Below are 12,034 nucleotides of genomic sequence, written 5' to 3'. Positions count from 1 at the left end.
AGCACTTCATTCCCTGTTTTTCATTTTGTACAGCTTTTCTAGCAGGAGGATTGTTCAGAATTTCCTAGTCTACCAACCATAATATGATTATTTTTTTAAGCTAGAAGTTATTTTTCATCTCAATAAAACCTTAGTCTTCCACAAAACTGGACATATATTACCCTAATATAAATTTAAGCATAATGACCTGTCCACATATCTTCCATAAAACAATTTATGGCTATCTCTGAACAATAGTTACAAAATATAGCCAAGGTTGTATCTTTCACATGCTTTTTCACTTTTGCCATTTGATCTTGCCATCTTGAGAATTGAAACCTTTTTATGCTAAAAGGGCTGAAACAGTGTATTTTACAATTTGGTATCTCCACAGATTCTGATAAAATGGCCAAGGCGTGGGACCTTATTGGAATATTGCCAATAATTTGGTATCCCTTCAAATAAAGATTTTAAAGATAGTGAATATTTTCAGAGAGGGGTGGTAGAAACTGATTTTATATTAATAAAATTCTATTTTCTTATTTTGCAATTTGAGATTTATTATATACACGGAACAAAATTTAATTTTCTAATCTGCTTTCTGTACTCTCATTGCTATTTCTCTATTACATAAATGAATGACATTCACACTCAAGAGAGAATCAGCATTTATACATATAGTTACAACAGTCTTGTTCAACATATGTTTAAAAGTTATTCTTATCTGGGTTTATGTTAGCAAGTTCCCCGCTTTTCAGGAATATTCATTTTTTCTTCGCTTTTCTTTTGCATTTTTCGGTTTTTAGATAAGACAACCTCTTGGGAGGCATACTGGCACACTTGGTAAATATTTATAACCAACATCATGAAACAAAGGGCCGACTTGCATTTGACAGCATGTTTTTATGATACATTTAGTGTCTGCATGTCAGCTGACTGTGTCAGAACGAGTTGTACTTGGAAATAGGTCATATGTAAGTCACATGAATTTTCACAACAGGAGAGGTCAGGGGGTTTGCATTTTTGCCTGCTTGTCATGTTGAATTTATATTAGTATTGCTGTTTATTTTGGTGGGAGCGAAACCAATTTTTATGTAATTACATAGCCTGCTGTATAAGTACATGTAAGTGGTCCCATGTTTCTGATTTACTACAGCAGTGTTCTGGATCCCCTTATGAACTGCCATATGGGCATTTCCCTTTATGCATCTTGACTTTCATAGATGAGTTGCTCAATTAATATTGATAAAATAGATTAATGCTATTACACTTCCTCATAAACTTTAGAATCATTATGGAAATACTTAAAATCTTGTGAAAAACTTTAATTTATTAACTCCATAAATTATCTTGGTTAGAATACATTTCTAAACCATCTACGAACACCTCATTGAGTTTGAAAATCATCAAGCCTCAAAGAAAAGAAAAATACAATTAAGACCTTTTGATTTTGGGGCGCCTGGGTGGCTCAGTTGGTTAAGCGACTGCCTTCGGCTCAGGTCATGATCCTGGAGTCCCTGGATCGAGTCCCGCATCGGGCTCCCTGCTCGGCGGGGAGTCTGCTTCTCCCTCTGACCCTCCCCCCTCTCATGTACTCGCTCTCTCTCATTCTCTCTCTCTCAAATAAATAAATAAAATATTAAAAAAAAAAAAAAAAAAAAAAGACCTTTTGATTTTTATCACGTAAGACACATCACCTTACTTCTATTTGTAGATATTTTATATATTTGATGAAATACTGGCATATTCTTTTACATTCTGTATCTATTAGGAGATTATCATTTTATGCAAGAGTCCTATTGATTATCAAACATTTTTCTTTTATTTTTATTCTACTCCAATAATTTTGAGAAAATGTGAAGTTTATAGAACAGTCCTTTTGCCTATAAATGTTAACTGGTAGAGTTATGTTCAGCAATCATCTAAGTTGCATTACTCTCAATGTGTCAAAGATTTTAAATGTAAATTATGAGGAAAAGCCGGCGGGTGGGGGAGGCGGTGGGGAAGCCTCCAACAAAATATCAAGCTTCCTCTAGGGTGGGTTGTTTGCTTTCATGTTCTGTTAGAGTGAGGCCTACTGATAGCTTAGCTAAATTATGTGCTGTGGAGTCAGAAAAGCCTGGGATTAAATCTTTACTCTGCCACTTCCTAGCTGTGTGGCTTTAGGCACACAATCTCTATAATTTTCATTATCCTCAGCTTTAAAGTGGGTACAAAAATAACTACTTTATAGGGTTGATGGAAGTATTACAGTTACATAATATATTTCTTCTGCACCTGTTGCTGAGACACAGAGTTGCACACTGTTCTTTAGATTGGTAACACAGAACACATTTGCTACTTATTTCTCTCTTTGGAAGTTAGCCCGGGTGAACCCTTCTCCAAAAATCTTTTCCTTCTCTGAAAAGTTTTGCAGTAATGTAGGTAGGGGAAAAGAGCATGGTTTATCCACAAGCCAGAAAAATTTTCAAAGCCAGCTGAAGACCAACAGCACAAATGGGCTTGGTATGCACTAGAAATGCATATTCCAGGGCCCCACTCACAGATTTAGTGCATGAGGCGCAGGATCTAGAAATTGCATTTTTAAACAACTCCTCATGTAATTCTGACAGACACCAAAATTCAGAATCTATAATAAAAGGGAAGACAAACATCCATATAGTAAAAATATGTTTTTAAAAGAGCAACTTAAATCCATGTGTTCTTTTTTTAAATTTTATTTTATTTTTTTAAAGATTTATTTATTTATTTATTTATTTAGAAAGCATGAGCAGGGAGAGGGGCAAAAGGAGAGGGAGAGAGAGAGTCCCAAGCAGATTCCGCACCGAGTGTGGAGCCTGACACAGGGCTTGATCCCACAACCCTGAGATCAGGACCTGAACCAAAATCAAGAGTTGGACCCTTAATCAACTGAGCCACCCAGGCGCCCCTAAATCCGTGTGTTCTTTTATGAATTGTGATGGTGTGAAAAAAATCTTCATAGCAAATTGAGAAATACCTCTTAGGCAAAGGAAATACATTTGAAACCTGGTAGTATGCCTAGAACTTTTAATTTATGAGGTAATGTAACATCAACCCCATGCCTCATTCACTAACATTCTGAAAAAATACCCATTAAATACAGAATTCCACAGCAAAATCTTTGTTGTTATCCTTTGTATTGAAAAAATTTCAACATGGGGAGCAAGACGAGACAAATATTACTCTTCAGTTAAATCATAATTAATGGTGCCTATTCCTACAATGACGTTGATACTGGACAGTTATTTAAGGTACTCAGAGCATTATGAAATAATGTTCTGCCTACTCTGTCACTGTACACACACTTCCTATGTCTACGTCTTACTTCATTTTACTAATTATTGTAAAATTAAAACATGTTCATTTTTAAAAATCCAGAGACGATGGGGATGTGCTAAAAATCCCATACCCTCCACCTCACGATTTCCCTTGCCCTTTGTAAGAAAAAGCTGCTTAAAATTTTGAATGTGCCAAGATATTTTTATTACATATACAAGGTAAGCACCTTATATTTCTTCTTTATGTTCTTAAAATCTAAATAACTCATAAATCAATCAGGTAAAATGTGAAAGATTGCCATTCATAGACCTCCCCATTCTACATACCTGTTTGTTGCTGCTGCCACTCTGCATCTTTTCTCCTCATCCCTTAAGATGTTGAGATCATGATAGTGGCATCTATCTAAATCTGTGACTGTACATTAATGTTGGAAAAATGTGAGTTCTTTTGGAGGGTTATCTGATTCATCACTCAACTGTTCACTGAAAGAAATCAAAATTGTATTAGCCTGCCAGTGGCACCCAGGAAAGTAGAATTGAAGTGTAAGAGGGCCTGATTAGGATTGAATGTTGATGGACCAGGGCCTCAACCCTGGATGCACATTGCCCTGGTTTGGAGAGCCTGTAAACACACACACACACACACACACACACACACACACACACACACACACACACACACCCCAATGCCCCAAGTATAAAATTTTGACTAGTGGGAAGAATGGGGCTTTCTAGAAGGGTCTGGTTATCAGAGTTAAAATATCTGTGGGTTTATACAGTATTCTATTTGTGTTGTAGGAAACAGTAGCTAGGAATGTGGACGTAATAGTTGAAAACATACTGGATAACTCTCTCGGTCATGGGAGATACAGTGCACATTTGCACATTCACATTTGATATGCTGAGAGGTTCTGTAATTGAGAACCTGTTGAACTTTGTTTTGTTTTTAAGCCCAATCTTTCCCAAATGTACACATCCGACATATATTTTACTGTGAACCACTTCGAGCCAAGCCATGTTCTAGGTACTGTGAATGGAGACGACTGAAGGTCCTTGCTTTAATGGAGCTAGTCTTCTAGTGGGATAAGATAAACAAACAATAATCAAACAAAAAAAGACCCCAAATAATGAGTAATATGAAGAAAATAAAATAGGAAGGTAAGATGCAGGGGTATGCCAGGTACACCGCTTTTGAAACTGTGATTAGAAAGGGTTTAACTTAGGTGGTAACATTTTGACCAAGGCCTGAAGTGGCAAGAGGAGCTGGATGTGCAGAGAACTTAGGGAGTAGTATGGACAGCTGGTGCAAAGCTCTAAGCACGACTGAGCTTGGTTGTTCCAGGGGGTACAGTGTGGTGAAAGCATAATGGAGGGTGTTGTCAAAGACTTATGTTTGATAAGGAGCTTGGATTTTGTTCTGTGGCAAATGAAGCAATGGGGTTGGGGGTGACACGGTTTGATTTACCTTTAAAGATATTCCTGACTGCTCAGAGGGGAAGAGATTAGGGCTGTGGATGGGGATGGTGACAGGGAACAGGAGAACAAAAAAGGTGAGGAGGTCACTGAGATAGTTCGGGTGAGGTAATGCTTTGTGGAGCTGGGTGGTCATAGCTGAGATGAAGACAGATGCCCAGATTTTGGATATCATTTGGAGGTGCCATCACAGAAGGCTTGTGGTGCCTAAGCCTGAGAGCTGGGTGTATGGAGTATTGGTGAGGTGGTGGCAGGAGGTAGAGAATCGATTGATAAGGAGAGTCAAATCAAATTAATTTGACTATGAAACACCAAACATTTTTTTAAAAAAATATTTTGGTAAATGCTGGTAAAGGGATATTTGTGAACTAGAAAGAAAAGTAGGTGAATGAGCAGATTCCCTGTGTATTAGTATTCCTAACGTATTTGCCTTTGCCTTGTGCAACCTACGTGAGGTTGACCTTATATGCTGACCCAGTCATGGTCAGCAGACCTACCAAGAGCCTGAATAGATTGCTTATTTTGTTCCGGCATATGCTGATTGTTACAGAAGGAAAAAAAAAAAAACAAGGGGGAAGAGGAGAAGGAGAAAAAGAAGTAGGAGGAAGGGAGGATGGGTAGCAGAGAAGGAGAAGAAGAAATAAAAAATATAAGTTATTGCGAACAACTTCCCTCTAACATTTTCACATATGAAGCCTTACCATTTGTCATGAAGGTGAAAATAAAAGCTGCCCCGATATTAGGTGCTGTAGTATGTGAGTTTTGCAGGTGAACTATGTGTTAGGCAGATGCACCCTGATATGGCGGAAGGAAGGTAGCTCTTGGTCTCACCTTACAGCAGTTTTACAAACACTAGGAGGTTATTTTCTACCTTTGTTTTTTTAAAGATTTAATTTATTTATTTGAGAGGGAGAAGCAGGCTTCCAGCTGAGTAGGGAGCCCACGGGGCTCGATCCCAGCGTCCTGGGATCAGGACCTGAGCTGAAGGCAGATGCTTAACCAACTGAACCACCCAGACTCCCCTATTTTCTACCTTTCTGAACTTTAATTTCCTTATCTGCACTTTGTGCTACCTTAGCATCATTCTCAAGGTCTTTCTAGCTTTCAAATTCTAGAGTCTGTAAGTCTAATTACAGGTCTTTCCAAATTATTATTGCTTCCAATTTCCCTTAACAATTTTTTTAATACAGGTGCTTTTGTTTTATTATTGTTTTATTAAATAACTTTGACATGTAGCAATTCTTAATGTGCGTATCTGGCAGGGCCGTGAAGTTGAACAGCCTGTTATCAGAGTGTTCTGAATGGAGTGTTGGGAGATACTTTTGTTTATGTTAATAAGAGGAGAAAATGAAACAACAGAAACATGTCCTAAATTTTATCATTCATCAGTGATGCAGGCAACTTCTTTGCTGAATCAGATCCTACTTTTTGAATACTGGAAGAAGATTTTCTCAATTTTTTTGGGTGCTGTTCACAATGTTAATACCTTTTAAGTTTAATCTGAGCTTTATAGAAAGTTTATTGACGGTATCATGGTTGAAAGCTGGCTTAATGGGGAAGGTGGAATTTCAACTACTCTCAATATAAAGAAAAGCCTGGGTAATGGTACCTTCTGTGGATGGAGGGACATTACTGTGTAACTGGTAATAGGATTTTCTTGAAGAAGGTAGCCATTTTTACAGTAAAAAAGCAAGTCAGACATTGTTCATTGATGTTCTAGGTCACAGGGTGAAACAGATAATTCTCCAGATGCATTGATTTCCTTCTTTCCCTTTTCTTTTAGGGCTTTTCAGGAAATGCAAATGCAGACAGTGTTGTGTACTATAGACTCCAGCCTTCTATCAAAGCCCGATTTCTGCGCTTCATTCCTTTAGAGTGGAACCCCAGGGGCAGAATTGGAATGCGGATCGAGGTGTTTGGATGTGCTTACAGTAAGTGTTTGTTTATCCAACACACTGACATAGATTTCAAAGGAGATGTTTTGAAAGCCAGCCTGCATGCTGAAATTGACTTTATGGCTATGTAAAGAGATATAAAAACGAATGATTCTTGTGGAAAACTTTTTTTGTGCTAATACATGGTAATATTGACTTTAGCGTTTGGCTTTATATTTTAAATCAGAAATGGAAGCATTTTATAGATAGATCGATCCTTAAAGAGATAAATAGATACAGATACCTGTTTATAGACGTATGTGAATCCATTTACCCAAATCTGATATTATTACCTAGACCCTGACTTTTCAAATATTAGAGTTTTCCCCCATGGACTATATTTGATGATGTTTCACTTAGGCACCCTGAATTTAATAAAGGATACAGTGTTCCATTTAGTGTAACCAGTCACATGTCAGGACACGAAAGAATGTTTGTCTCTCCAGCCTAAAAATAATATGCCGCATAACTCACTTATAAACGTGCTGTGCCTTCAGCATAAATTCATAGAAAAAGTAAAGACCTCTGCCAAAATATAAAATGTGTTTGAAATACTTTCACATAAAAAATGTTAGAAGCCACAGATTTCACTTAGTCTCCTCTTAATGAAGCATTTTATTGTATCTTTTTGTGGGGCAGGGGCCTAAGAGTTATTGATAGCCTACCTCAAGCCACACCATCCTGTTAGATGCTCTTCTATTATAGAACAATGAGTTAGTTAATATGATCTGCAATTATCAGATAAGCGGTCTGAGGTTTGGAGAGATTCCGTAATTTGCCCAGCATCTGATGCCTAGCACGCAGAAGAATCTAGAAAAGAGTCCGGGACTGTTCAGTTCCTCTATATCACTCTTCCTCTAGTGAACCTTTATTTTTTAGCCACAAAAGGTTTTTTTCACACATATTTTATCACTTTCTGATGTAAGTCAAGTTAGGCTCTGGTTCACTTTATTTGCAGGAAGGGAAGGCATGTCCTGCAGGGGGCAGGCAGCTTGCTGACATTGTCTAAACTGTGTCACACAGACAAACTGTGGTGTACAGCCTGCAGGTCTCCTTGCACTGGTTGGCGGTGTTCCTGGCACCGCCCGCCCTCCCTCCCCCCGGCCCAACCACCAATAAAGGTAACTGACCAGCCTTTTGTTCCTGCCAGGGCCTACAGAATAGTGATCACAGTATGAATATCAAGAGTAATAATAATAATAATAGCAGTAATACTAATATTAATATTAATTTTTTAATATTTTATATATTTGTCAGAGAGAGTGTGAACACAAGCAGGGGGAGCAGCAGGCAGAGGGAGAAGCAGGCTACCCACTGAGCAAGGAGCCCTGTGTGGGACTCGATCCCAGGACCTGGAATCATGACCTGATCCGAAGGCAGCCACTTAACTGACTGAACCACCCAGGCATCCCCCAATAGTATTAATTTTTTAATGCTAGATATAGCAGCATTTTATTGAGTGCTTATTATATGTCTAGCATTATATTAATAGTTAGTTTATAATTTTTTAAAAGTCTGGGTAAATATTATAAGATAACTACTCCATTCTCCGACTTTGCAAATGAGGCAGCTAAAAGCTCAGGGAGGATGGCTTGCTCAAGCCATACTGATGGGAAGTGACTGAGCTGGGTTTACGGCCAGGTCTGCCCAACTCCAGAACTCAAGTGCGGGCTCAGGCTCTGTCCAGCTGTTAAATCCCAGAGATGAGCCATGGGCAGCTTACTTCTCACTATCTGCCCACTTAATCTCTTGGCTTCAACAGTTTAGCTTAGCTGCTCCTATTATGTGTTAGCTCCTCCTTTGCAACGATCCATTTGAATAAAATCATCCTTTAAAAAAATATCCCACCCCAAACTGCAATTCTGGAACACAGAACCTGGATAGTCAGTCTTATTTGTCTTTGGATCATAGAGATTAGCAAAGCCGATGCCACACAATGGATAATTAGCAAAACAAATTTCAAATGCTTCATATTTATAGTTACATTCTCTACTTAGAGCATCCACCTTGCAAAATATTTATTTGTCGCAGTATGAAAATAGCTAACAGTTCTTGAGCACTTACTCTCTGTCAGGTATAGTTTTTATAGGCATTCTAACTTAATCCTAAAAATCACCCATCTAATAGAGTCTTAGAAATATTAAGCAATTTTCTCTGTCATACACACTTAATACACATTCAGTCTAGGATGTAAATTCAACCTCAGTTGAACAAGACTATTGACCCTGTTTTTCCAAAACTAAAGCACCACTCATGATGTCCCCATGGACGTGACTGCTGAGGAACAAGTTCCTTTGAGTTCTCTCTGCCATGCACTCCATGGTTACTCAGATCTCCCTCCACTTTCCTTGATCTGCAGCCCTATGGGACAGTTTTTTTCCTGCGACTTCAGTTGCTGTCTCTTGCGCATTGTCCACGCATTTAATCAGCCTCCTCTTCTCACTGACTGGCCGCTGAAGTAGCAGTACCGAGGGCCAACGAGATTTTAAATTCAAACATAAACACCCATGGGTAAAGGGTACGACAGGACTCTGTTGTATAATTTTGGATAAGAGAAAAACATATAAACAATGGAAAAGTATTCTCATAGATAACCTAAAATAACCTCAAGATGGGTTGGGTGTGAGTGCCTTAAGGGAGGGCCTTTGATCAAATGGACTTTAATTCTTGGGTTACACTTCTATTCTCCACCTTTTCATAAGTATCAGCCTTGCAGAATATGAATTTACTAAAGCATGATTCTATGTAACTATCATTTATTAAATAGTTAGTATGCATCAGATGTTTTCTTTCTAGGCATTTTCTGATTTAGTCCTAACAACACAGTGAAGTAGGGGCATGAATATTACCATTTTATGCAGGAGTCAGAGCAGAGGAATTGTCCGCTAAATGAGCCCTGTGGCTTGCTCTGGGCTGCCTGGTACAGAAATAGGTGGGACCGTCAGCTCGCCTTGTCCTCAGAAGGAAGAGCTGCAGGTGCTCTCAGCCCAAGAACACAGTGGCAAGATTTTGTCTGCAACTCCCCTGAGTAGCCCAGATCCAAGACCAGCCCAGATTTTCTTCAGATATACAAGGCCATTCTGCTACAACCCCTATAAAAAGGAGAAGTGGTATTGGGGAGTGGTCAGGGTCTCTCTCCTGGGTCACAGTCACAGGATACCTGTCCATGCTGGCAGTTAAGTGAGCTTCTCGTGAAGGCCTGGAGGACTGCGTGCACCTGCCGGCCTGTGCGTCCACGTTGCTTGCACCAAGTTAATGTGACTCTTTTTTGGGCTTTGCCTGAGCCACTCACTCAAGGGTGGTGTATCCCAGGCTGCTTCAAGTCTCCTGACGTGGGGGAAAGTGAACCTTAGAGAAATCAAGAACTTTGTCCAGGATTACACAGACTGCCTGTGTTAGAGCTAAGATTTAAATTCGCATCCATTACTTTCTAAAGCCTGTGCTCTTGACAACTATATGAATCATACATGCATTCACCTTTTAAGTATTTATTGACACTTGCTGAAAGAGAACTCTATGAAGTATTGGGTATAGGGATAAATTTTAAATAATGTATATTTCTCAATAAATGGGAATTATTACTATATGTAGTATTTTTTTGCATTCTAACCCTAGGTTTATTCAATACAGTCCTTTCATTCTACACAACAAAGCACAAATGCAACATTATCTAAAATGCTACAAAGTTATAAAACTCAAAACAAAATTTATAGTACTTGTACAATAAAAGCCAAAAAAGCAATGTACATGTTGCCAATGTAACCTGCAAGACCACCGTGTATGACAGCTGTAGCAGGGGATCTGTGATGACCCTACAGAGCTGGCTCTCAACTTGCTTATTAATTTCACTGAGAGAAGCGAGCTGTGGGGTGTAGGGGTGTGCGCATGAGCACATGTAAAAACAGAACCATTTACAGCAACTAACATGGGGTGTCTGATCCCAGAGGTCAGAGGTCAGAAGAGCCGATGCCATAAAAATTATACAAACTCAACGTAAAATATTGCAGCACGAGTGTAGGATGTGAGGAGTGAAGTGAGTGATGAGTTGAGATTAGTATAAGAACATTTATAGCAAGAGGTTTGAAACTAAAATGCAGGTATTTTCACATGGGAGCTTGGGAGGCTAGTCCAAATAGGAGAAGGAGCATACCCTAGTCAAGCAGAGACAGAGACGAGACTGCTCGGAGGGTCGGTTTGTATTTGAGAACGGTCATTCGGGCTGAAAGGAAGGGCATACACATTGGAGGCAGCAGCTCGGTTAGGAGGCTTCTGGTCTCACGTGTGCAGTGGTAGTGGAACCTCAAACCAGGGGACCAGCAATCAGGAGAGGGGTTCTCTTGACTCAAATCTGACTCAAATGTACCGAGGATGTTGAATTAAGAGAGCTTAGTGATTGCATGGGAGGGTCCCTGAGTTACCAGATTGGAACAAGCATCTGGAAAGTGGTTCCGTGCTGGGAGGCCAGTGGAAAATGAATGAGCTCTGAAAGGGCATGGGGGAGATCATTAATTCCATTGTTGACTCCTTGAATGCAAGCCTGGGGAACACAGAAGGCTGGAACTCTAAACACTCTCAGTTGATGGTATATAATTGAAACCTATATGAATATCGTTGTTACTAAATCATGACTTTCTGCTTACTGCATTACTGTTAGGAATAAAAGTATAAAGTGCTGTGTTTGGACAACTACTCATGGCTTTGAAAAGGAGAGATGCATTTCTATCATAATTAAAGTGGGTCCTTTACGCTGTTTTTCAGGTAGCCTGCATTTTTATGCCACCCTCCACCCCCCGTGCCTCCTGCATGCGTTCACTGAAGTTATAGGTGCAACTGCTCCTATGAATATTGCAGGGACCATGGCTGTTGTGAGAGCCACACATAATTTTATTACCCTCTGTCCGGGTGAGTTAGGGCAGTAACTTGTTATGAAGGAACATCAAGTGAATGGAAAATCCATATCAAAGAGCATGTTCTACTTTTATGTCGGAAAACTTGGAAGTTGTTTCCTGAGTAATGAGAGAAGGAGAAGCTAAATTTTATGGGTTCAAAGAGAAAGTATAAATTTCAGATGTCTTGGTAATAGCAGCCGTGAACATGTTTATAGAGCTAGACAAGAGATGTGGGTAAGGAAATAACTTGCGGAAGAAGGAAAAAGAAGAGAAAATATTTGATGGTAAAGAAATACTATTCTATGAAATGTCCCAAAGGGAAGTAACCAGTGGTAAACGAAGGCAGAGAAAGGGAACAAGACTGATTGGCAGTGACTGTGTCTGAGGTGTCCTGAGGGAGTGGCCATGAAGCCACAGGTGATCATGGTCTTTAATTGTGGATGAATCGCTGCGACAGTTG

The 12,034-nt window shown here is 39.4% G+C and overlaps 1 protein-coding gene across 3 annotated transcripts in view; it reads left to right on the top strand.

Moving 5' to 3' along the window:
* Positions 1–12,034, top strand: part of CNTNAP4 (contactin associated protein family member 4) — a 370,539-nt gene that overhangs the window by 134,893 nt on the left and 223,612 nt on the right. For all 3 annotated transcript variants that reach the window (XM_032389870.1, XM_032389868.1, XM_032389867.1), the window contains exon 4: positions 6,535–6,682. In XM_032389870.1, coding sequence (XP_032245761.1) covers positions 6,535–6,682 — 148 coding nt within the window. The remainder of the gene's footprint in view (positions 1–6,534; positions 6,683–12,034) is intronic.

The sequence above is a fragment of the Phoca vitulina genome, unplaced genomic scaffold (assembly GCF_004348235.1).
Source record: "Phoca vitulina isolate PV1807 unplaced genomic scaffold, GSC_HSeal_1.0 scaffold56, whole genome shotgun sequence".
In the NCBI taxonomy this organism is placed as follows: domain Eukaryota; kingdom Metazoa; phylum Chordata; class Mammalia; order Carnivora; family Phocidae; genus Phoca; species Phoca vitulina.
The sequence above is the reverse complement of the archived record's forward strand: the minus strand, read 5'-3'. Positions and strand labels throughout refer to the sequence as shown.